Source organism: Gymnoscopelus microlampas (genome assembly GCF_963454915.1).
Source record: "Gymnoscopelus microlampas genome assembly, chromosome: 10".
Lineage (NCBI taxonomy): Eukaryota > Metazoa > Chordata > Actinopteri > Myctophiformes > Myctophidae > Gymnoscopelus > Gymnoscopelus microlampas.
This window is the reverse complement of record NC_139947.1, coordinates 30,748,412-30,775,696: the sequence shown is the minus strand read 5'-3', so window position 1 is coordinate 30,775,696 and position 27,285 is coordinate 30,748,412. Positions and strand designations below refer to the sequence as shown.

At 42.3% G+C, this 27,285-nt stretch overlaps 1 protein-coding gene across 6 annotated transcripts in view; it reads left to right on the top strand.

Moving 5' to 3' along the window:
• Nucleotides 1–27,285, top strand: part of kazna (kazrin, periplakin interacting protein a) — a 217,804-nt gene that overhangs the window by 175,882 nt on the left and 14,637 nt on the right. For 4 of the 6 annotated variants that reach the window (XM_084069571.1, XM_084069569.1, XM_084069570.1 and 1 more), the window contains 7 exons: nucleotides 677–868; nucleotides 15,850–15,986; nucleotides 16,719–16,889; nucleotides 17,979–18,062; nucleotides 20,895–21,084; nucleotides 21,511–21,647; nucleotides 22,768–22,891. In XM_084069571.1, coding sequence (XP_083925697.1) covers nucleotides 677–868; nucleotides 15,850–15,986; nucleotides 16,719–16,889; nucleotides 17,979–18,062; nucleotides 20,895–21,084; nucleotides 21,511–21,647; nucleotides 22,768–22,891 — 1,035 coding nt within the window. Of the gene's footprint in view, nucleotides 1–676; nucleotides 869–15,849; nucleotides 15,987–16,718; nucleotides 16,890–17,978; nucleotides 18,063–20,894; nucleotides 21,085–21,510; nucleotides 21,648–22,767; nucleotides 23,366–27,285 lie in introns of those variants that run through there. The other 2 variants (XM_084069568.1, XM_084069573.1) reach the window with 2 other exon arrangements.

The following is a 27,285-nucleotide window of genomic DNA, read 5'->3' as shown; positions in this document are numbered from 1 at the left end:
AAAGAAAAGCTGGTGCCCCCGGCTGCAGCCCTGAAAGCCTGTGCATTAAGGGGGGCTGGGCCAGGTCGTTCTTGTTGAGACAGTTCCTTGTGGTGCCACTTTTGCTAACACTGATTAGTCAGCTACTGTCAACCTTTGGGGTTATTATCAACTCAAATGATTATCAGATATCTTATCAACCTCTGTGTCTTTTTATTACCTCCCTTTTTTGACGGGCACATTGCTCTAATGACGAGGCAAAATCATATTTTACTACAGTATGTAGTCGTCTTGTGGTGGCCATAGCTGAAGGGGTAGAGAGGCCGTGTGGGAGACAGAAGGTCCCCTGTTCACCCCCTGGCCCCAGTCTGTGTTGAAGTATCCCTGCGCAAGACAAGTGACCCCTAACTGCTCCCCGGGTGCTGTATTAATAGCACCCACTGCTCCTAATATTTAGGATGGGTAAATGCAGAGTTCAAATTTCATGTGCAAAAAATACTCCAAAGGAGTGGGGACCATATTATTATTATTATTATCATATTATTATTTTCAATGCTTGGAGGGTATTTAGGCTACATTAAGGATGCTTTATTTCTTCAGAAATGTTCATTTTAGAGGCTGCCCTTTTGAGATAAATCTATCAAGTTTAACTGTTTTTATAATGTTTCTTTCTCCTGTCCTCCCTGCTGCTTTGCAGTCCTGTTGCGCGAGGAGGTGGCCCAACTCCAGGAGGAGGTGCACCTGCTGAGGCAGATGAAGGACATGTTGAGTAAGGACCTGGAGGAGACCCAGGGAGGATGCTCGGCTGACGTGCTCTCTGCCACCGAGCTCCGCGTGCAGCTGGCCCACAAGGAACAGGAGCTGGACCGCGCCAAGGAGGCCCTGCAAGGTGAGACACTGTACTCAGTGGGGAAACAAATGGACCCACGTTTTACACACTAAATGAACGATTAAAGGACCACTTCACCCCTTACCCATACCTTCATATAAATGGACCTCACTAATACGCTTTAGAAGACGGCAACATTTCTTTCTACTCTGTGTCTCAGGGGAGGGCTAAGCTTTTGTGGAAAAAACTAAAGTAAAATGTAAGTAAAATCTCGGCTTTAAGACAAATTATAACGGCTGTGCAGCAATATAGGACAGGGCCGGGGCATTTTGAGGAGAAAAAACAAGGAGGGAAAATAGCAAGAGGAAGTGAGAAATACAGGAGGGGTCGATCAGCAGAACTATCTGGATCAAAATGTTCATCAAACCCTGAAGTCATGTGTCTGTACAGTAATTAACACCGCACAATTGGCATGTTTATTCAAACTCACAACCTTAGACACCAAGGGCAAGGCATGAACTTGTTGAGCTACTTGCCAAGTGAAAAAAAACACAGATGGCTTCATATTATGTGAATTAAAGCTGGGATTGTAGTGTTCTTGTTAGGCTACTGGCCACATGGGGCAACGGATTTGTAGTGATCCCAGAGGGGAAATTACTTCTTTGCATTGACCCAGCAGTGACTTGCTCAGAGTGAGGGCAGTGGGGGAGCAGTTGGAGGTTAAGTGTCTTGCTCGGGCGACTAAACTTGGCAACACAAGCCTGGATGAGCCAAAGATCAAACCGGGGACCTTCTGATTGCCACGGCTTTAATTATTTGTCAAACTTTTTTATTTTTACTCTAAGTCTGATTAATTGATGTTAAAGAGTCTCTATTTGCATTGACTGCAATAGGAGGATATAATTCAAAAATGTGTTTGTTTTTTTCACCATTCTACATCACCATCGTAATTAAAATGTGATCAAATCTCCATAGTATTGTTCATTGTTGAGGTGTTTACAGGGTAAAGTCATCTGGCGGTGTGCCATGCAGAATTGCATAGCATCACAATGTCATCATTGGTGAGGTGACATCAGCATTGCGGTGAATCACCCTTTTGAAAGGATTATTTCTCACAAAATGAGGCAAAACACGCACAAAAAAACCTTAACAATTTCAGTATCAGACCAACACATTGCAGGCTGTTAGGTGTCTTAATTGCTGTGATATTTCAGTAGACACTCACTAGTAAGAAGTGAATACAAAACTAGACTAGAAAAAGTGCTCCTCGGAGCACAAGTCTCCGCCAGCAGACTTGTGTTGTGTCCTATCCGTCCTGTCTGTATAAGTGTCCTATCCGTCCTGTCTATGTAAGTGTCCTATCCGTCCTGTCTGTGTAAGTGTCCTATCTGTCCTGTCTGTGTAAGTGTCCTATCCAATTGTTACAGTATCCGCCATTTCTCAGCCATTTCGTGATTATTCCTGTCTTACCTCACTTTGAAAGAGGCTAAGACTCTTTCAAAGTGACACATGTATTTATAGGCCGCTATACGTCACTAGCCAATCAGATCACACTATTTCACCGTATTGTCACGTGTCACGTGAGGCTTGACCAATGTTAGCTTGACATGTGGAAAGTGAAAACAATGTCTCCTGGCGGAGACAAAAATGTGCTCCTCGGAGCACAGGTCTCCGCCAGGCGAGGTGGTAAAACTGTTCCTGATTAATTCCGTCTTACCTATTTATATTACATATTGTGATGTCACGTGAAGCTTGACCAATCCAAGGTGTTCACAGATGGACACATACACCGACGGAAAAAGTGAAAACATACTCTCCACCATGCCTTCGGCCTGGCGGAGACAAAAATGGAATAGGTGAAGAATAATATACTGATCACTCAGAAAAAAGTGATCACCTGTTTTTTTCAGCCTATGCTTGTAATTCTGATGATGACTCAGGCTTACTGATGAGGGCCAAAGCCCAGGGACCCCTGCAGGCCTTAACAGCAGACATTCACTAATGAAAGTCTGTATGGTGGAGAAACGTTGCTTGGCTTACTAGGTCCACAAATGTTAAGCAGGGCGGATATGGCCCACAATTACAGCCAGTCTGTGTGGGAAGATAGCAGGAAATTGCCTGTTGTCATATTCTAATTGTCAATTTGTTTTCATTGAGTGAGTGTGTGATTCTTGAAGAGAGGATGAGTTGATCTAATATTGACATCACATTGGTTTGGCTGTTGTTGTTGTAAATCCTGACCATTCATTTAACATTGAGAGTTAATTCAAATACACTTTCAGAGTTTGATTACTGTATAGAAGATTCAAGATTCACTACTTTATTATCATTTCAATGATACATTGATAGGAATTGGATTTGGTGTGAGCTCGGGAGACAAAACTCCCAAATGTTCAACACTTTCAGGCTTATAGAGCTGCAAAAATTCAGATTGTTGTGCTTAAGCATGCCTGGCAACCTCTAGCTTAGTACCATGACACTGTGGCACTAGCAAGCCCACAGTCTGAGGACGTTAAGGCTTTTAGCATTGTTAGCATCTTCCAGTCCTCTGCATATGGGCAGGTGCCACCAGCAATTCTGGCCCTCTCCCCAGTATATGCTTTCAGTCGTTTCCAAGCAGAAACTGGAAACAACATCTGTTTTCCCATTTTGTCTCATTTGCTTGTTTGTGTTGCTTTACTGTACCAGTTGAATTCACACTCTCTCCACAATGTGCATATGCTGCACATGCTGCATAAGTGGTGATGATTACAGTGTGTGGGTTTGTTTTGAAAGAAGTCCAGGGGAGGGGAAATTGTGGCCCCATCAAGTTCCCGGAGTTGTTAGTATTAAAACCATGGTAACTCCTGGACACTGCTGCTCTTAAAGTGACCGTTCTCAAAGTTAGATCATTTTTTCCTCTTACTTATAAGGTATTTGACAAGTTTAGGCTTGCCCCCACAAAAGGACTCATTAGTGGACTCATTAGTTGTTGGCGGTACAGATTGTTGATTTGACGTACCTTCTCATTTGAAACATTACCAGCATTTGCACGTGTTCTTGCAGTTAGCTCATTAGCTGCATTAATGACTCCATGCTGTCAACTGATTTGAGGTGAGGTGTTGTCCATTTCATTTCCCCCAATTTCACAAGGCTGACATATTGTGAACATCGCCACCAGATGCTCCGATAAAAGTGTTTTCCCATAAGAATGAGACCCGTGTTTCAGAGAGGCAGTGAGCGTGAGGCTTCTGCTGTGGAAATGAAAAAGGATGAGGCTTCTGTGATGCAGTAGCTGAATAGAAATGCCTCATCCCCCTTTTTGCTCTCTGCCACTTGAGATAGTACCCGTTTACATAGGGAATGTTTCTGAGAAACTGTCACTCCTGCCTCGGTTCAGACGGTTTGCTGCTAAATTACATGCAGATTTTCGGGTGCTCATGAATACAAAATGGAGACTGGAGAGGAGAACAGCACCTTTCAGTCTATTCTCTCTCCAGTTGGCAGTTTTCTTTCTTTCTTTCTTTCTATATTGATATCCTGCTGTCCTTTAGGTTTAGGGTTTTCTTTCTCTCTTTCCTTCGCTTGTTCTCTCTTTCTTACCCTCTCTCTCTCTCTCTCTCTCTCTCTCTCTCTCTCTCTCTCTCTCTCTCTCTCTCTCTCTCTCTCTCTCTTCTTTCTCTCTCTGTGTTTCAGTGTTGTGCACTGCTGTCTCATTGTTAAATCCTATGCTCACCTCCAACTCCGTCAGCCATTGGGTTCTGAGGACTGTAATTGTGACAGTAATTGTGTAATGGCTTTGCAATTGCAGTTTATGTTGCGATGCCTTGGGTACTCGAGCCGGTACTCGTGCAATAGTTTCACTTTCTGCCTATGAAGGAGAGTAAACCTCAGGGGTCTCCAGGGCCCCAAAGCGAAATGAGGAAAGAAAAGGCCAGTTCGACCAAGGTAGTTGGACCATTAATCGGAGTGATGTTTATAAAGTTGACCCAACTCCCATTTAAACCTGTGCCATTTCCCATCGAAGTTATGTTTAATTAATTTTCAAAGTATCGCTGGTGCTCTGTGATGATTTTTAATTAGCAGTTCTCGCGTTGACTAATTACTACTGCTCAGGGACTCCCAGTCAATACAGAGCTCAAATGAACGCGTTGGACGGCTGTGTAACATCAAAGTGCAGCCAGCCTCTCGTTTAGGGCCTTTTCATGCTGCAGCGTGCTCACAAAGCACCATGTCCTTGACGCCAAGGCTCAACAGTAAAACCCTCAGTGTTCATTTAACTCTGTACCAATGTATGTAATTTGTACACTCTAGGTTACAAATGGATAAATGAATGAAAATGTTACTGTCTGTGTCTATATAGTATATACCGGTACACATAATAACTTACTAGATGTGTATGTGTTGTGTGCATACACATTAGTTACAAATGCACGCACGCGCACTCTCGCGCACGCGCACACACACACATACACACACACACACATAATCTCTGAGCCGACATGCTCTCACTGGACTGTTTAACCTGATCATATTCAATTAATTACAGTTGTAGTGTTTCTGCAACAAATTAAGTTCCGTGTCAAAAAGGTTTCAATTGAATTTGTGGAAACTGGAGGAAAATCATTAATGGGGGCTAGTGTTTACCCAATCCACTGTGATTCATTGCCCTGCTAATGGCAGCTGGTTCAGCGTGACAAGTAATGGGGAAGGTTGTTCTGACTGACGCTTCAATCTTTTTCAATTGGTTTGTCTCTAGGGAGAGAGCAATGGGTTTGGCTCATAGTGGCACCCAGTGGTTGTGAAGGGTAACTTAGTGACTTAGTCATCCACCATTCCTCAGTCACAAAGAGTGGCAATGTACCAATCAGAATCCATCTGGAAAATGGGGTGGGGACAGTACATTTAAAAGTGACAAGCAAGGCTATATACCTTAATAATTTTTTTATTGCAAAAATAATAATAATAAATAATATACAGTACAGTACCGTTAACTCACCATACTGTAGACAGAAATGGACAGTTTGCTTGTGACTGTACAGAGGGGTAAAGCAATAACATGCCGGATGTCAAGGTTTATATGCCCGACATCACAGTACTGACAAAGCAAATTAGCCCCATTTAGAACCTCTCCCTCCGCTATGTAGCTCCGAGATGAGGTCCTACGTGGCCCAGTGCCGTTTGAGCGAAAGATTTCGGCACATTTTCCACTTTACATGTTTCTTACCCCTTTCTGCACATCGTATCCAAAAAGTAAAGGTTTTCTGAAGTGCTCTCAGATGTTTGAAATGTTAACGTACAATAAAATCTATCCAACGAGTTGTTGCGCCCGTAGAGATAACATTACTGATTCCCCTACTGTTCAAATGTTGAATTGCATCTTCTAATGCATAATATTATGGAACCGGCTGAGGAGAGAAGCGATTTAAACGCTTTTTTCAACTCGTTGGATAGATTTTATTGTACGTTAAAATTTCAAACATCTGAGAGCATTTCAGAAAACCTTTACTTTTTGGATACGATGTGCAGAAAGGGGTAAGAAACATGTAAAGTGGAAAATGTGCGGATAATTTTTGCTCAAACGGCACCGACAAACGAGGAACCTCATCTCGGAGCTATACAGCGGAGCTAAAAGCAAATGTGTGAAGGAACCTTCCATCGCATCCTGAGAACCGCCCGCCTGACTCGGTCAAACCCGGCGAGCCTATCACAGAGGAGCCGAGGGAGTGTGGTGCCCAGCGACAAGTCGGTCGGATTGACCACTATGCCCATATACAGTATAGGCATAATATGGAGATCTGGTTGTCCAGATATGGGCATATCCTGATGACTTCAGGCATATCCATACATGGGCATAAAAGGGACACGGTCTGTCTGTGGAGGATACACCGAATCTCTGTGTGTTTGGCGGGGGTGTGTTTAGGCCCAGCCCAATCCATCGGCTTCACGGATTGGCTGAGCTTTGTGTCACGTTTGTGCTACTGAAATATAAGTGTAACTCCATTTGTGTATGCTCATTTCAGAATAACTAAGATCAATGTCTTGTCTCCCTCAGATTTCGTGGGTTGCAGCTGATATCTCTCTCTGCCTACACACACACACACACACACACACACTGTTATGGCAGCCTGACAAATTCTAATTATATTTAGGCTAATTCTGGTTAACTCTCATTCTCAGAGAACAGGTGACAGGCCCATGTCACCTGTCATGGGTTTACAATAGTGTTTCCTCCTTGCTCTGGAGAAATGTCCTTTTAAGGTATGAAGTGTGATGTCTATTTCTTTCCTTATGTCCATATTAGAGCATGTGTGACCACTTCATTTGAGTCTATTTTTCCCTCTTGACTTGTATAAAAGAGGTAGCAAACTGTTAGGAAAGGGCTGGTCTACATACTTTGGTGTGTGGGGCAGACGGGGATCTTCTGAATAAATGGTGATTGTGTCTCAACACTTCTCGAACTTCTGCTTTTTGTGGGAATCCGATACTTGGCATAAGTTATCAATTTTTCCATAACAGTTGGCGTTGTCGGCAGGATTCATATTTCATCATCATAAACATAATTATGATTATGGATACTGGATCAAAAGAACTTAAGGGTGAAGGATTTTTTGGGAAGAAGATTTTTTCAAAGCAGCGCTTCCAGACCCAAAAGCAGGACAGTTGCACAGCTTGGAACCTGGCGATTGGATCGTGGTGAAGGACCTGAGACGACAGTACTGGTATCAACCTCGGTGGACGGGGCCTTACCAAGTTCTTCTCATCACTCCGACCGCGGTGAAAGTAGCTGAGAGGGATACCTGGATTCACGCTTCTCATTGCAGCTTCTTCAACAAACTACACGATTGGAGCCTCGCAGATAAATATATTCTGTGATGACATCAAGGGAACAGCTTCAAGCCGCAGAGGGAAGTAGCAGAGCTGCAGCAGCACCAACAACATCAACAATGACACCATGTAACAGCGGAGGTGACGAAACCGACACCTGGTCAAACATCAAGAGACTTTGCCACTGCAGGAGGACTAGCTACAGAAAAACATGCTGGATTTGAGAACCACTAGCCGAGTGGAGCTTGCTGTCAGAGCTCGCTGTCAGAGACATAACCAAATGGACCCGTACGTCAAGTGAAGATGGAGGAAAGAGCCATGAAGACTGGAAAATTATATTCGATAACTAATATGTAAAATATTTCTTCGTACTGCCTAATCTCTGGCATATCAACGTCTGGAAGGGTGAAAATCAATTATGGTGTGAGTCCATTCAGAGAGAATCTGGAAAAAAACTGTACAGGAACTGTACATAGTCCGTGTAGACGGAGAGTCCGAGGTGGGAGTCCTTCCATTTATGAGAAATGGTAAACAACTGTACTTAAATAGTGCATAGAATTGGTAAATGCCCTCAGCCTTGAGAAACAGAGATTTAAGGTACAAACAGAGATAGATTTTACATTATACTAAATTGTATACAAAATTGAGCGAGAAGCTCTCAAAACTCTCAAACCTAAACAAGTAGATCTACTTTGGATATTATTATTAGGTTAACGGCAGAGTCAGTGATGCCTTCTGTGTCAGGCAATTATGCATCAGTTATAAGTCGCACGTCCTGCTGTCTCCTGAGATTTTTGTCTGATTGATCATACAGTAAATGGTTGAGAAAATATATAGCTTTGTCATTCTAAAAATCTCCTGTCGGTTGTACATGAATATGATTATTCATGTACAAAAACAAAAAAATCTGGAATGTAATGGCTATTTTAGAATGCCAACCTGTTCAAAGTCCTCTATGTATCTATCTATCTTTTGGCCCTAGAATAGTAGGCACACAGCAGGGTTCTTTAGTCGAGTCAACCACTTTTCTCAACTACAGCTGTCAATCTAACAGCTGATCTGGATCTCCCATGCTACATTCACTGTGTCAGCTATGTGTATTTGTGTAACTATGTTTGCGTCTCTCTTATCTTTAGTCCAGACCTTCTATGACCATTTAGGAGAGCATCCTTAACTGTGTATTTGTCTCTCTTATAATTAGTACATACCTTATATGACTATTTAGGATAGTATCATTGGTACAATGTGGGGTATAAAGACTGTGTAACATGGGTGTTAAATTGGTTTGGGGGAATTGGGAACACGTTGACACGTACTCTGGTCTTGATTGTCACTACCATAATTGTGCTATTTTTGGTGTTTTTGTGCATCTCTGCTTGCATTAAAGCAGTAATGGCAAAAATCTTTGGACCATCCCCTGAGGTGGTGGTGCGGCCAGGACCACAGTGGGTGCCACCATTCAACAATAACGATATTATTTAAGCTGTGGGGAAGAAGGGCTGGATGGAAATGTTTTTTTTGTTTTGTGTGTGTGTATTTTGTAGATGTGGGTTGATTTTAAGTTAGATGTGGAGTGTTTTATTTTCTTTGTGATGACTGACATGCTTTTCCCTTCCACTGACTACAGGCCATTGGTGGTCGCTCAAAAAAGAGACAAAAGTTGTAAAAAAGCAACGAGGGCCGTTTAGGAATTTCCTTTAAAATCAATACAAAAGATATTAAGATAATAAGGTTTTCGCCTAGACTTGTGGTCAGATAAGTGAAGGGTGGTGAAGAATTTTGAAAATATTTAGAATGTCATACTGTCTAAGTGACTATGAGATATAGTCAAAGGAGGGACTGTTATGGCAGCCTGACAAATTCTAATTATATTTAGGCTAATTCTGGTTAACTCTCATTCTCAGAGAACAGGTGACAGGCCCATGTCACCTGTCATGGGTTTACAATAGTGTTTCCTCCTTGCTCTGGAGAAATGTCCTTTTAAGGTATGAAGTGTGATGTCTATTTCTTTCCTTATGTCCATATTAGAGCATGTGTGACCACTTCATTTGAGTCTATTTTTCCCTCTTGACTTGTATAAAAGAGGTAGCAAACTGTTAGGAAAGGGCTGGTCTACATACTTTGGTGTGTGGGGCAGACGGGGATCTCCTGAATAAATGGTGATTGTGTCTCAACACTTCTCGAACTTCTGCTTTTTGTGGGAATCCGATACTTGGCATAAGTTATCAATTTTTCCATAACAACACACACACACACACACACACACACACACACACACACACACACACACACACACACACACACACACACACACACACACACACACACACACACACACACACACACACACACACACACACACACACACACACACACACACACACACACACACACACACACACACACACACACACACTCTCTCTCTCTCTCTCTCTCTCTCTCTCTCTCTCTCTCTCTCACAGGCTCCCAGACTGCTAGTTAGTGAGCAATGTCTAATACATTTTTAATTGTGGCTCCCTGCTGTCAGAAACTCCATGACTTGTATAATGCCAAGGGTCAAAGGTAATTGGATATTGTAGCATTGTCATACATCACTATGTATACCAAGGGCTCTGGTCCCATCTTCAACCTACTGCACAGCTGGATCTATTTGATCAAGTGTGATCGGACAGTATAATGTCCGATCTGTGAACTGTGTACATTGTGTTGGAGATGGACTGAGCATGATACTACTGTAGTTTATTATTCAGATAAGCAGGTTCCCAAACAATGGTGTCTCTCTCCGATGAGCTGACCTCTCTCTCTCTCTCTCTCTCTCTCTCTCTCTCTCTCTCTCTCTCTCTCTCTCTCTCTCTCTCTCTCTCTCCGTCTCTCTGTCTAATAATGCTCAAAGAAAGCTGAATAAAATTATGTCCCCTCTCCATGGGACACTAGTTGTATGGCATAGTGCCAACATGGAGTGGCTTCTAACGTGAGGAACATCATTACCTGCCTGGGCGTTTCGTTGAGTGGAAGAGGCTGGTGTGTCTTTGGGAGTCCTGTTCCGACCAGGCTATTATAAATTCAGCTGAAGCTGTGCAAATGACATATTCCATGAATATGAATTCTCAAATGATCAAATTATTCAAGCTACTCTATACATGGACATGTTTTGTTAGGACCTTTTCAACCATCCTCATCTAGAGACCTATAAGGAAAGAATTGTTCGAGCGGTTAAGAATCTGTACCAGAAGATATGGGACACAACAGACAATGATGGCCATTATTTAACAAGAGAGAGGGGAAAGTGCAGTGTTTATGATGTGATATAAAGGGCCCATTATACTTACTTCCGAAAGTAGCAGATCTACAAGCTCACAATCCAATGCAGTGCGACACGTTGTGAACCTCTAGATCTGCTATTGTTGCTGCTCGACACATGCGTGCAACAGTACAGTATAAATCTGGTGTAAGTGTGCTGCAGTAGTGCATACAAACCACAGTGAACTAAATGACTGAGGCTCTTTTTATTTCTTGACAAACCCTGAGGGAAAAAGTGTCCAATAGCTGAATAAGCTATTGGACACAGCTAATAAGCTGTTGCTGAATAAGAGCAATTTAAACCGAAGGCTCCAAGATGGAATATCTGTAGTTTATGATAAACATTTCTTTTTTAGTTTATTCAGAAGTGTTTCAAGCATTGTTACAAATAAAAATGTCTTCACTGTTACTACATGAGTTTGACCTTTAATTTAAGCACTGCAAATTTGATGAAGCACAAGCTATTGTGGAATTTGCCGAACTATAAATCCGAACTAAAAATATGAGTTCAGAGTCAAGCATGTTATAGTAGGTGGAATTCACATATACAGTTATCAAACACGGACGGATGCCACTTGCATATGCACAGATTGCAAATGATTATCACATCCTGCCTGTGACCTTTTAGAGGGAAAGAAAACCCAGCATGGAACATTATAGTCCAAGAAAACACATTGTACATGCACGCACACATACATGCAATGCACACAGTGACAGTATGACACTTCATGCTCAAATAACACTCAAAACAATGGTTTAACCAGTGTATTTGTTGTCATACGACAAATAGCTAAAAGCCAACCTGATATTTTTGCCATTTTGCTAAATTGTTTCATCCTTTTCTATAATGGCAAAGTAGGGATGCCGTTGTTGAAAGTGGTTAAATAAAAGCATCCACCGATGAGTCACCAAGTCAGCTAATGAGCAGCTAGCAGCTGGATACCGGAAGTACTGTATAAGCTACACTTCAGACAGAGAACTCCCACAGGATCTGGGTGTTCTTGTTCAGTCATTAATGAGCAGTGCCTCTCCTCACACGCCCTCTAGTTGCATAGTGCCTGACAAGAGCTGAAACGAAGGCCATTAGCGTGCAAGCCGTGCACATTAACCTGCATAAAAAGCCATGATGGTGGTAGTCTTAAGGGCCCCTTGTGTGTTGAGCTGCAAACCACTTACGTGTGCTTATCAGACCATAAAGAAAATGGCAATGGTCTTGAGTGAAAAATGTTGCAAAGAAGAAGACACTGTTAAAATAACCGTTTATAAAAAAAAACACTGGCCAGTGTACACAACCAAACTACACAAATTCACCTGCACACGTGCATAGATAGACACACGCATGTTCCTTCCCACCGACCCTGTGAGAAAAATAGACATGCAGTCTAACGCGATACCGTAACACTACTTTGGTGAAAAGGCATCCGTTATATCGTCACTGTCGGGGGGAAACCTTGTATGTCCAAAACTGTTACTTTTCAGGATTCAAATTCCAAAATAGCAAATGGAGCAGATCTACAAGCTCAAAACGCGCCGCTTCGTGCCGCGTTTTGAGCTTTTTTTTTTGTTTTACACATAGTAACATCAGAAATCAATGACTAATAATTGTAAATAATATATGTATACCACACAAGACACAATCCTACCCTTACAATACACAATTAGACAGACAATACAAACCAAACAAAACAAACAAAAAACAAAAAAATACAGAAATAAAACTAACATACAAAGGCTGTTTTGTTGTTGTTCGTTTTTTGTTTTTGTGTTTTTTTTTGGTGGCTGTAAAATGATGACATCTCATATTAAACCACAATAGACCAGAGGAAATTCATCGCCTGGCCTCTACATAGTCAATGAACAGATCTGCTACTTTTGATGCTTTTGTGTGACGCTGTAGTACGATCAAGTAGGGCATTAATTTACGAGAAAACACAAAAAGTTAGAATATGGAGGTAGGAGGTTTCTGCCCGACAGCTAACGGATATTCTAGTCTCTCCAATATCTTCTCAGCTCCTATACTCCTCTTTGGTTCCTGCTCTGCGGACATTACTTTCATGGTTCCCTGGCGGCGCCCGGCCTCCGTCTCATCTGGTAATAACTTGTGGAGGCCTGGAGTCCTGGACGGAGCCTCGGAGGACAGAGAGTCATTAATACGGCTGTCAGCAGCGGAGACAGGCGAGCTCTTCCCCGTCCCACCTGTCTGCCTTAATGTAGCTGCCATGAGCTCTAGAGGGCCCTTGGGATGCTGCCTTTATCCATTGAACATTTTCATAAATAGGTTATAAACGGTTAGGAACGGTGCTTTCTCCTGTTTGGCTAATAGGACTGGGCAATATATTGATTTCTATGTCTATGAGACTCCATATCGTCTGGGATTTTGCATATTGTAATATTGAAATATAGCAAATGTGTTCTTTTACTGGTTTCATACTTATTTTATTCTTTAAAAAATGTACAAAAAGTACTGAAAATAGCACATCTACAATTTTACAACACGTCGCATGTAGAAGATCTATTTTCACTATTCACCCAGCCCTAGGACAGTGCTTTCTCCTCAAAAAGGCTAACATGATTTGTGACCCTGAATCAGCCCATTTTCCCAGTCACAAATGATGTTTTGTTGCATCCAACGTGTGTGTGTGTGTGTGTGTGTGTGTGTGTGTGTGTGTGTGTGTGTGTGTGTGTGTGTGTGTGTGTGTGTGTGTGTGTGTGTGTGTGTGTGTGTGTGTGTGTGTGAGCGGGTGCGTGTGCGCGCGCTGCCAAATGGTCGCAGGTGTGAGATGTGATGTGGCGAATGTATTGGCTCGCGTCAAAGGGCCCTTTGATTTCACTTCCTGAGGCAGGTGCGGGGAGCTTCCTGTTGCCCTCGGCCAATAAGAGAGACAATTTATGCCCTCTATAGAAGGGTGGTTGGCTCATGAATCACTTTGGCATTGGGATTGCCTGCCTAAAGAATGGACGAAAGAGAGAGATTATGAAAAGGAAAAAGAGAGAGGACAGGAAACTGGAGGGTCAATCTGTCCTTGCAGGAGTGCTCTCCCATTCCGCCCGTTGGAGCAGTGCTCCCCAGACACAACGTGCGAATGCCATGCAATTAACAAAGCTGTCATATAAGTTAATTAATGACATGCAGCTGGAGACCTGGTTTCAACAGAGAGACGCAGAGAGAGAGACGGAGACCGAGAGAGAGGGAAGAAGAGACACAAAGGGAAGGACAGAGGAGAGCAAAGGAAGCTGGATGAAGACCTCCAAGTGAAGAGAAGGAAAAGATGGTCAGACAGAACAGGGGAAAAAAACAAGGAAAATAGTAAATGGGGGAACGGTCTATTTTGCAAGATTACCGGAGGGAAAGTCGAGATAAAAGTTAATGAGTTGGGAAAACATTCTAAGAAATGAGAATGGAGTAAAAAGACAAAACACCAGGAGAGAGAAGGAATATGGCATGTGGTAAGGAAGAGAAATTAAGAGTTTCAAGGGTTGCAGTATAACGCACCTCAACCAAACATGTTATCATTTTGTGTGGGTGAGATGTCACAGAAGATTACAGAGCATGAAAGAGAGAGAGAGAATGGGAGAGTGTTCTTAGCCAGCTTTTAACTGAGACAAAAAAAAGAGCAGTCATGCTGTGTTAGACCCGCGGCAGCGGTTTCATTTAACATTTGAAAATGTTGAGTGTTGGTTTCATCCATGCACCAATTAGCTGGAATTAAACAAAGTTGAAGTGGTTCACCATGAGAAACCTAATTATTCTTAACATTCACCTCATTCACCTCAAAAGTGAAACTTTACTGCAGGCAGTGAATTAAACAACAACGTAGGCAATGTGTTTTTTTTCTTTCTTTTTTTTTCTGCAGTTATTTATTAGTAAACCATTATTACTCTTGACTTTAGAAGAATATTAGTTGGATAAAGGTCATACTTAGCATTTTTCTCACTAAACAAATTTCGATTTACAGACATAGATATTGTAGGCCATTGTTTGTTTCTTGCTCTACTCTCATTTTAAGTACTTTAGTGTACATACCTACCTATATACATTACATACCATACTTTACATACTGTGTATACATACATTACATACAAATGTTGCATCACACGTTGCATACATAATGTGCATAGGCCTACATACCTACGACCTAACAACTACATAATGGAGATCCCTGATGTCATCAAAGACTGTGTTGATGACTTAGTATGGGCATATACAGTTGTATATGGGAGACAGACGTACCCACTTCAGACAGACAGACGGATACAATGTTGTGCATAGCCCTGTAGTAGAATGGCGTTCTATTGTGCACGCTACCACTAATATTGTTGCAGTGGCACTAACGTGACGCAAACCTTGGCCGATCAGGGAAGCCGATGCCTACTTCCCCCACAGAGACATTCAGTGTGTCCTCCACAGACCTACGGAATGGACAGACAGATAGTGTACATTACATACATTAATACTTTACAGTATATGCACATACAGTATATTGCATACAGACACTACATCTACATATGAATGCACTTACATATTTATATGTATGAATGTATGTATACTGTACATCAATGGTTCCCAAACTTTTTACCTCGAGACCCAAAAAAATTGCCGATCTAATAAAATAGCCGATCTACGTAGATCTGCCATTTTCACTTCTTGAAAGTATTTTTCCCCCTCTAATTCATGGATGTGTTTATTTTTTTGGATTCTTTTGAAAAACATTTGATATTGTTTTTAACTTGTTTAGATTTTTGGGGACATTTTTTGAAAATCTTTTGAAATGAACCAAAAGAACGTATGGGATATTTACTCGCGCAAACAGTGCTGTACATCATACATTAATCCTCATCTGCAATCTTTGTCAGCTGGCGCTGCTCTGTCCATCCAGCCCAATGTGACCCTTGGCTTGACCTCCTTTTCTCTGAACTCTCTTGTCTGTCTCCAGCCATGAAGGGCGACCGTAAGCGTCTGAAGGCAGAGAAGGCGGATCTGGTCAACCAGATGCAACAGCTCTACGCCACGCTGGAGAGCCGAGAGGAGCAGCTCCGAGATTTCATACGCAACTACGAACAGCACAGGAAAGTACGTATAAGCCATTAAGACCCGAGGCCGATTCTACAAAATGTCTTCTAAATCCTAACAGTTTTCTGAAAAAGGTATGTTGCTATATCAGTGGTGTGGTGCTCAAACCTTTTCATGTCAAGGACCACCCACAATGATATGTATTTTACCACGGACCCCCATCTCAAAGTATTTTGTTCCAGGGACCACCCGGAAGCAAAGATTTGAGTTGCTTTAAAAATATATATATGTTTTAAGATTTGCAAAAATGTTCTAGTTTTTTTTTAAATAGCAGATCTACAAGCTCATAGCTTGGCACAAAGTGAGCTTGTAATCTACAAGCTAGTTTTTTGGATTGCAAAGCATTTTCAGAGCATGTTTATTTTAATGATCAATCAATCGATCCTGTTCCAGCTTGGATCAATGGAACTAACATAGTATGCTTCAAGTTCCTATTTATCAGTATCACAATGAAAATGTTGTTTTGAAAATGTTTTATTACTCAAAAGATGCCATGACACTTTTTTTATGTTAGTTTTTTAATATGAATGTATATTATCATTCAAATCTTTTGTGTTTTGCCAATTATTTGGGTGCCCTCTTGCAATATCCTCATTGGCCACCAGTGGTCCCTGGCTCACAGGTTGAGAATCGCTGGATTATGTTGATGACGCACTATCCGGTCAGCTATGGGCTGAAATGTCCGATTACTCCCTCACATGCCGACTGTCTGTGACTGTGTTTCTGCACCAGGAGAGTGAGGATGCAGTGAAGACGCTGGCCAAGGAGAAGGACATGCTGGAGAGAGAGAAGTGGGACCTGCGGCGGCAGACCAAGGAGGCCACCGAGCACACGGGGGCGCTGCGCTCCCAGCTGGACCTCAAGGAGAACCGCATCAAAGAGCTGGAGGCTGAGCTCGCCATGGTGAGACACACAGACAGACAGACAGACAGACAGATGGAATGAACAGGCAGACAGACATGCACACGGACAGACTACACAACGGGAGCCTTTCTTTTGTGTGCGATTAATAAGCCCGAAAATATATTTTGTTCTAAACATTGCACGCCGATTAAGCGACGTAATTTCCATCCGCAAAACAAAGTATATAAAAAGCATCAACTTGTATGAAAGAGGGATCAACTACATTATATGAATAGTTTGATACGAAACGTTTGCACACTAATGTGTTACAAATGTAGGCAACCACGTAGGTGGTTGTCCCAGTGTAAGACATGTTCCCTACAACAGCTGAGCGAGCGATACAGTGATATTATGAATGAATCATACTGTACATTTCCTACAGTGCATCTACAGCCAGTTAAATATTTTATGTCCAGCAAATTACTGCAGCACACGCTTATCATTCAAACTGAAGTGAGGTGTGCTTACAGTAGCTAAGCTGTCCTCACATTGTCAGCACAGCTCCAATCATAGGATCCCCAATAAGGATCGGCCTTTGTTATTATTGAACGTCTTTGAAACTTTTTGAAGCTTTTGAAAAATGTTTGAAACGTTTTGAAAACATGCCCAAAACAGGGATACCGATGTGGTTTGAAGTACAAAGAGACTACAGGACCGCCATAGAAATATAATAACATGACTATTTATTCATGTCTACTGTACGTGTGCAATTTTTTGCGGTATTTAGACACTTGGTGTGAACATTTAATATTTGAGGTGTACTACTGTATATCGTCTCTGTCGGCTAGAAACCTCAAATGTCCAAAACTGTTACTTTTCAGGATTCAAATAAAAACATAGCAAAAGTAGCAGATCTACAAGCTCAAAAAGCGTAGCTTCGCACTGCATTTTGAGCTTGTAGATCTGATACATTTGATGCTTTTGTGTGACGTTGTTGTACGATCAAGCGTTAATTTACGGAAAAAACACAGACATTTTAAATATGGAGATAAGAGGTTTCTGCCCGACAGCAACGCTATACACCTGACATACAGGAAGGATTTTGAATGACCAGTATAGCGATCCCTCGTGTCTCCACCTTGCTCTCAGATCAGTAACTGTGTGAATCAGAGAATGGAGTTCCGAGTGTTTGACCGGCTCGGCGACAGGGATTCCTCTCCTAGGGTGATGGCGGTAAGACGGGTCCCCCCCTCCCCTCCACCTGCCCGCTTCGACTTTGAACTCTGAACCCCAATGACTCCTTAAGAATCCTCTCCAGTCCCCACACCTGTGATGTGATTGTCATGGGATTGTCCGCTATTTGCACGTATTTCACTAACTGCCCGGTTTGACCCTCACTGATCCCAATGGTTCCTATAACAACATTGATCCTGCTATGATTCCCCCCCAAAAATAATTGTGGATTATTTGATTCTTCTTCTGGGTCTAATCAGGGAAAGGATTGTTGGGGAAAACGCTTGAAGTATAGATGTCTTGTGACAACTACTAGTCTGACGTAGCCAGTCGGTCAGGGAAGTCCATCTACTGGTATAACGTCTGGGGACATCCAAATTCAGTGTATGGGCTAGAACAGTGGTTCTCAAACTTTTTAATTTCAAGGGCCAATGAAAAGCAAGTCTTTAGCACACCTACGAAAGCAACGGGTGTCGTAACAGAAAATAACTACTGCACACTGCCATCAAATGCAAAAAAATACTTTAATGGGAATATATTATGTTAATATTATGTAAAGTATTTTTTTGCATTTGAAGACAGTGTGCGGGAGTTTTTTTCTATTATGTTAAATTTCAAGGACCCCCATAACTCTCAGAGTCACAGACCGTAGAGAATCACTGGCCTAGAACAGCGGTGAGAACAACTGCTTTGAGAACAGTTCATATCACCATCCCAATATGAAGGACCACCCTAAATACTTTGAATAGGCTCTATGCACAGCAGCCATTTTGGAGAAAAATTCACAGGTGTTACCAATGATACTAATGAAGGCTCTGTTCCATTCTGGTCAAACAGAGTCAGGGTGCTGATATTGTGCATGTTGGCTCACTAGAAATACTAGTGGGTCTCAAAGTGTGGTCCAGGGACCCTCATGGTTCCTTGAGAGAGTGTAACTCTGAGAGTGTACAAATGGAACCAAATGGACCCGGAGTACACTCTCAGAGTTATGGGGGTCCTTGAAATTAAAAAGTTTGAGAACCACTGTGCTACACTAAATGGAACAGAGCCTTCATTAGTGTCATTGGTAACACCTGTGAAGGAAGGGGGCCAATTTCTGTCCAATATGGCTGCTGTGCATAGAGCCTATTGGTCTGCAAGGCAGTTATTGTTGTTGCTGGGGTTTTTATTCCCAAATTTCCACCCAGTTTTAGCCCATATGTTGAATGTAGTCGTCACCAGACGTATCGGTAGGCGCAGATCTACAGTATGATGGTCTGGCTGCACCAGACTACAGTATGTGACAACTAATAACCCTTCCCAAGGTCTGCTGTGATTGTCCACTGTTTTGCATGTGAAAGCCTGTTTGTTGATGATTTGCCGGATGGGGAATTTTGATTATACGTGATGATTTGCAGCTCAATGCTTAGCATGAGGATGGGAAGCTCTCCACAATAATTTTCTACAATTTGTGCAACATTCTGTTATACCAAAACACATACAAATCACAGTGACAGACACCGAATGTGCACACACTTTCATGCACACACACACACACACACACACACACACACACACACACACACACACACACACACACACACACACACACACACACACACTGAAATGATGTTGACAAACTCGAGTTTGTACAACACATGCTGGCTCACACACACACACACACACACACACACACACACACGCCACAGAATAATGTTGGCACAAAATATTCATCACACATGCTTGCACACACACACACACACACACACACACACACACACACACACACACACACACACACACACACACACACACACACACACACACACACACACACACACACACACACACACACACACAGACACTTGCTCATGCGCTCTCTCTCAAGTGCACACACACACACACACACACACACACACACACACACACACACACACACACACATACCTCCCAAGATAACGGAAGATGACTTGTGGTTTTGAGGCTAGGCTCAGTGGAGCAGCACATGTTTTTGTTGTACTTATGGAACAATTTCTTATTCCGATCTGTTCCTGTGCCTCTCTCTCTCTCTCTCTCTCTCTCACTCACTCTCTCTCTCTCTCTCTCTCTCTCTCTCTCTCTCTCTCTCTCTCTCTCTCTCTCTCTCTCCCATAAGCAAATCCCTCTCCTAGTTATTCTGTCCTCTTTTTTTTTGGTTTTACTTCTCTGTGAGGAGTGTTAGGAGGAGATTTCACACAACCAAAGGTGAACATGAATGCCACTGCATATTTCATGAGCGATAAGACAGATGAGAAGCCCAGGAGAAACACTCACACACCCCGCGCTCACAAAGCATGTATGCACATCCCTGTACAGCATGCTGACAGCCACCTACACTGATGAGTACATGAGGCCTGGTGTTATACTTTAGTTGCACGCCAGTGTCGCGCACTGACACTAGCCGATCCACGAGACGCTGGGAGCTCGTAAATCTGCTGTTTCTTGTGCGTGACGCTGCCATGAAACTACGTTTAAATCACCCTTGAGACTCATGAAAACACGTGCAACAAACACATAAACACACTAACACACAAAATAGACGTTGTTTACTCCCATATGTAAATTCACTCATTATGACAAAAGAAAATTAGAAAATGTAAAAAAATAAATAAATAAAAATCCCCAAAAAATATACAAGACTGACATATAGAAATACAAAGATTACTTTTGCAGGGGAAAAAAGGAGGCAATTGACTATTTTGCTCTTATGTCATACCCGGGAAGTGGGTTCCTCGTTTGTTATTAATCATTCCTGCATGCTCTCTGGATGTTCATTGTTTATGTGTCTTGTGTGTCTGCCCCCGCCTCCCCCAGGCCAAACAGTCTTTAGCCACCTTAACCAAGGACGTGCCCAAACGCCACTCTCTGGCCATGCCCGCGGAACCCGTGGTCAACGGCAACAACCAGGAGTGGGTGATGCATCCAGACCTCCCTCTGACGGCGGCCATCAGGCAGAGTCAGCAGACGCTCTACGTCCACAGCAGTCACCCCACGGACAGACAGGGTAGGGGGACCTTAACACAGTCATTCTCAACCTGTGGGCCTGCGACGGTATCGCAAGTGGGCCCCCAAATAATTTGCAAAACACTATCATTTTAATGATAATATAGCATTTAATATTAAAAAGTGATACCAATAAATGAGAACGTCTAAGTCTACTACCTTAGTTCCATTGATCCAAAGTGGAAACACGATCGATTTAAATATTGAAAATGCATCCAGCCCACCCATTCTACCACTTAAAGGTAGGGTAAGTGATATTTTTTGGTTAAAACAAAACGTTTTTTGGGGGGGGATTGTGTTAAAAGGTTAAAGCCTTTAACACGGCAGCCATTCGGCTTTCTTGACTGAATAAAAACTGACAATTTTGGTTTGAAATTGAAATAAATGACTGTGTGTGTGTGTCTCCTCTTCCCTCCCTGCCCTGTAGTGGCCGCTGTGCGGGTGAGTCCATGCCACTCACGACAGCCCTCCGTCATCTCCGACCCGTCGGCCATGGAGGGCGACCGGTCGTCAACGCCCAGTGACATCAACTCCCCGCGACACCGGACCCACTCTCTCTGCAATGTAAGAGCTGCCCACCACCGCACCCTCCCAAGTAATCACCTCCTTCCTAGTAGCCTACTGTTCTAGCCCCCTGCTGCCTGCCTGCCTGCCCGCCTGCCCGCCTGCCTGCCTGTCTGTCTGTCTGTCTGTCTGTCTGTCTGTCTGTCTGTCTGTCTGTCTGTCTGTCTGTCTGTCTGTCTGTCTTTATGTCTGTCTGTCTGTCTGTCTGTCTGTCTGTCTGTCTGCCTGTCTGCCTGCCTGTCTGTCTGTCTGTCTGTCTGTCTGCCAGAATGCATGTGTGCCATGCAGTCTGCAGCCTATTTGCTCCGGTGTCAGGGCTTGTGGTGGTTTGTTTAGCAGAGTGGTTAACTCTTTAACTGCCAGAGTATATACGTTAATAAACTCACCCACTGCCAGCGATTTTTGTGTTTTATAACCTTTTCAAGTAGTCACAGAATATTTATCTCCAGTATGATCGATCCCCTGATGGTTGCTAATCAGGGAGGGTTTCACTGTGTGGTTTGTTTCACAAATGTCAACGAGGTCATCGCAACCTCGTTGACATTTGTTGTCCACCTTTGAAAATAACATGTCTCGGCCAAAAATACATAGTAAAAAAAATAAGTACACAGGAGCCGAGATAGAGGATTTTTAAGTAATAAGATAACCAGGAAGTGAATGGAGCAGTAAATCTTCGGATCGCGTTATCTCTTGTTCTGTGTGAAAAAACGAAACATTGGCAGTGTGGGCCTTTGCAGAATTGGACGGGAATTCCCGCCCATAGCAATGAAAGAGTTAATGGGGGTAAAGCTGGATTTATACGTTGTTGGTATGCCGGTGTCGTGCACCGAAAACAACCGATGTACGAGCTTGTAGATCTGCTATTTTCGTTGCGCGATATCACGCGCAACTAAGTACATCAAGCGTGTGCCTGTGTAGCTGGTTCAGTCGCCACTTACATGTACTCTCTCCTTTTGTGAATGTATTCTTTCCCCTCTCTCTCTTTTTCTCTCTGTCTGTTCGCTCTCTCTTAACTCCTACTGACGTCTCTGCTCGCGCATCGCTCTCGTCTCTCGCCCATCTTTTCATCTCCTTCTTCCCTCTGATCTCTCTCTCTCTCTCTCTCTCTCTCTTCCTCCAGTCCCTAGAAGATCTGGAGGAGGCGAAGCGTAAGAAGAAGAAAGAGAAGATGGGTCTGGGATCACTGTCACGTGTCTTTGCTCGGGGCAAGCAGCGCAAGTCCCTAGAACCAGGCCTGTTTGATGGTACTTCAACCCCTGATTATTATATAGAAGAAGATGCTGACTGGTAAAAACATAGCTGTTTGAGAGAGAGAGAGAGTGAGAGAGAGAATTGTTGAGTGGTGTGCGTGCGTGCGTGCGTGCGTGCGTGCGTGCGTGCGTGCGTGCGTGCGTGTGCGTGTGTTAAAGCTAAGCGTTCTGTGTGCACACATGTATGTGTACTCACAAGTAGTGTGTGTGTGTGTGTGCGTGTGTGTGTGTGTGTGTGTGTGTGTGTGTGTGTGTGTGTGTGTGTGTGCGCACACGTGCGAATGTGTGTATTGTCCGTGGTCCGAGGCCATGTCAGAAGCCTGAGGCGCCTCTTTCTTCGCTGAAGTGTAAACCTTACAAGCAAATTGCACCTGTATGTATGTACTGTACAGTACTGTAAATAGAGTGGACAGTGTAACACAGCTCAGATGTGGATATGCTCTATTGTAACTACCCCCCCCCCCCCCCCACCCCCAAAAAAAAAAAACAACAACAACGACGACACTTCAAACAAAAACAAAAAATGGCTGTGTTTATGAATCTTTTAATTGTTCTTCATATTTGGACTACTTATTTTGTTTTGTTTTCAATGAACTGGAAACTTGAAGGACTGCTGTACCTGTAAATAACCTTCGATGTGCACTTTGTGCTTGTAAATGTCTCTTTGTCCTGAATGCTTTTGGTTATAATTTTTTGACATGTTTTGCCCTGCCCCTCACCTCCCCCATACCACCTTGTTTGGTTTAACTTAAAACTCCTTGTCATGTATTGTCCTGCTTGGTCCATCTCCTCTCACACTGCCATGGTGAGAGAACAGTTTCCTGTCGGCAATGTGCGGACTCCCTACATCCACGTCCAATTGGTTGAACCTTTGAAGAATGCAGAAAAAACAGCATGATCTCTTTTACGAAAACCCCTCTTACAACTTGTGAAACTGCACTTAGGCACTACAGTAAGATGATGGCTGTTCTAAAATCAGACCACCATACAGTAGCTAACCGAAGCTTAGACCTTATCTACAAAATTATTCTATTCTGGGAAGTTCCAGAACATGAGGAACATTAAGCCCTACAGGAACTGCAAGAAAGTAACCAACGGTGTCTTACGTCTGTTAACAAGCATGTTTGATATGCTTGCATGTAGCCCCCTGGTACCCAAATGCATGGTGACCAAATCCCTTTAGCCTGTTAAACATGAACGTTTTTCTATGGATCTGCAGTTTAAAATGGAGAAAGAGAGGGAAAAAAGTAGAGATCAGTATAATATATTTAATTATTGTATGTTTGCATTTCAAATCAACACCGATCAGACCTGACCGTATTCTTTTGTGGAATATGTGTAATGAAGTTCAACAAGAAAGTAGAGAGTGAAGAATTTGAACTTTACATAGATGACTGCAACAGAGTCTAAAATGACTTCAAAAAACATGTTGTGAAAGGTCAGTAAGGCTAAGTCAACCGTTTAGAAAGAGAAGACCAGGTCTACATTGTTAATGTGCGTTTAATTGCTAGGATTAAGTCGGTATAATTGAACTATATGATACTGCGCTTCTTCAAGAGATATGTTTTCCCATCTCTTACAGCTGGATCTTATAACAGCTTGTAGTCATGGCTTAAAAAAAACAACAGCAACAACAACAACAACAACAACAACAATGCACAACTCTAAAATAGTGCACCTGAATGCAATGCATTGTTTAGAATTCAAATGTACAAGTGCTAGAACACAGTGATGATCACACACTCTCTGAACATCATTTAAGCCATGATGTCACCATGTGTATTTGGAATGCCATCCTGGCATGGGTGTAAGAACTCATGCTTGCCCATCTGAGCCACATTATACATGCAGTAGCAAATACTGTATAGTAGCTTTGTATAAAAGCAGAGTGTGTGAAGTAACTCATTCGCAAACGAGACATTCACTCTCAGAAATTAATTATAGCAATACATAAAAAAAAAATGATAACATTTAAGTGACTTTAACCAGCCCTCAGTTGATGAAATGTCACATTCCTGCTGACTGGGTCTTTTATATAAGCTGAGATAATGAATAATGAAAATTTGATAATGATTTTCTTTTCTTCCCATTTTTTTATGGGTATATTCAGTAGCATAGTGGAATAGAACCTTTCATTTGTAGGAAGAGTGATTTCTACGAAGGCGTTTCCCTGCCTCTGGTTTCAGGTCCTTTTTTACTAGGAAGTGGTACCCTCAATTTATAGACATCAGTGTAACAGCGGAAGGTCGTAGCTTGGATAATGAAGTATTTATAACCAGGTAGGGCCCAGGAGGGTTAAAACCAGATTTACACAGGCTAATCGAACTGAAACAAATGCACACCTCTCCCGTGACCCCATGGTCTTGCCAAAAAAAAGAAAAGAAAATCTGAAACACAGTTCAGACCATGACTGAAAAAAACAATTAACTAAGTGCCAAAGGTTAATAGTGTCTCTAAGCAAAAAAAAAGAAGAAGAAAAAACACTGCAGTTGAGATAAATATGTTTTATTCTTTGATGGATGGGGCTGGAGTCTGCACTGCCCCCCAGGAAATCTCTTCTCTCTCTGATATCCAACTAATGGCAAGTATTTGTCAACCTTATCTGACTGAAACTGTATGAAGACTCTACTAACATTGGAACTGTGTTTAACCATGATGAAGGACAAAGCAGTGAAGGGATTATGTTTTAAACGGTGGCACTTTCTACCATATCTGGACATACAGTAAAAGCTAAGGTATGATTTAGAGTTAACAGGCAACGGAAACTGAAAGATAATACCTTATGAACACATGTACAACAGCAACGACAGGTTTCTCTTCAATTCTGTCAGTCATTATCGTTAAACATTAGCAGAAATAAACTCCTGTATGCATTATTGATGCACTTTCTTTTCAATCATTATAATCCCCTCCTGATAGAAATATCATATGAAATTAACACAATTATCACCGTTCTTTTCTGGCAAAAAAAACTTTTTGTAAATGATAAAACATTACAGAAATGGAATTAATATTATTAAAGAGTTTTATTTAAAGACAAAGATGTAGGCCTCGAGGGAGGAGCTTTGGTGTGAGACCATCCTCTGATGTTTTAGAGCTGGATAGTAGCAGAGAACTTTTAAAGGCATGGCAACAAAATTATGCTCAAAAGAACTACAAAAAAAAGAAGAAGAAAGAAAAGAAAAAAGATTATTTTAAAATAAAAAATAAATAACACTGAATTTCCATCTGGCCGTCGTCTCTTTCCCTATGTTGATGTGTTTGTTTGTGTCTGTCGGTCTGTTTGTTGTGATGTGGTTCTAATCCCACAATAACACATGAGTGGCAGCTTCCTCTACAGTCCCGAGGACTGCATCCCCCCAAAAAGCTCTCAAAAAGATTCCTTTCCTCTTGTTCTTGCTTTGTACCTCATGTTATTCACTGTTAAATCATATTGGCTATACTTCCATTGCACTGGAATCATTGATCAGGGAAGAGAGAGGAAAGGAAGCCTTTGGGTTTGGGACAGAGCTCATCCTATGTGTCGACACAGCGTCAATAACATTTCTGCCTGGACCTGACCTCTAACCTCTGTCACTGAACCCTCTGTCTGACCCCCTCCCCCTTGGACTCTCTGCACAGTCATGTGACCCAGGAGGTTATTGATTAAACCCTGTACCGCTACTGTTCATTGCTTCAAAGTTTTATTCAAAAGTTATGCCGCTGACTGTGGTCGTGCTGGGTCACAAACTGTGTTTGCAGACTCATTACAAATCCTGATAACACAGAAAAGCACTGAGTTTAGCCCTTCTTCAAGTTCAACTATCGGTTTTTGAATACCAAATGAATTATTGATTTTTGAATACAATGTCCATTTCAATGGTCTCTAAGGGTCTGTGTTAAATGTTATTGTTTCTTAAGTACACATTTTGTTGTATATTACACAAATGACCAGACGGATCACCCAGTCCCTTGAGTAAGGCTGCTGATGCAGGTTCTCGACTCTTAATAAGAAGTGTGTGCATAGCTATTCTGTAATCACTCCATATTAAAGTACTAACAGCCAATAATAGCATTTCCAAAATAATGCAATCCTCACATTTTTAGGTGGCCATAGCTGAATGGGTAGAGAGGCTGCCTGGGAAACAGAAGGTCTCAGATTTGATTCCCAAATCCCGGCTTGGGAATTTGTCAAGGTGTCCATGAACTAGCCTGGTAAACCATCCCGGTCGCTTGAATTCACATTGTCATGTCGTCACCTTCCTAAAATAATGGCCTACGTAATTTTTTGAGGAAAATTATATTTTTGCCTAAATCAGCTCTTCATGACACTGGCTACCTCTGGTGAAATCGCCTATATCCTTATTGAAAAGTATCATAATGTTCCCACCCCAGTAGTATAATGGACT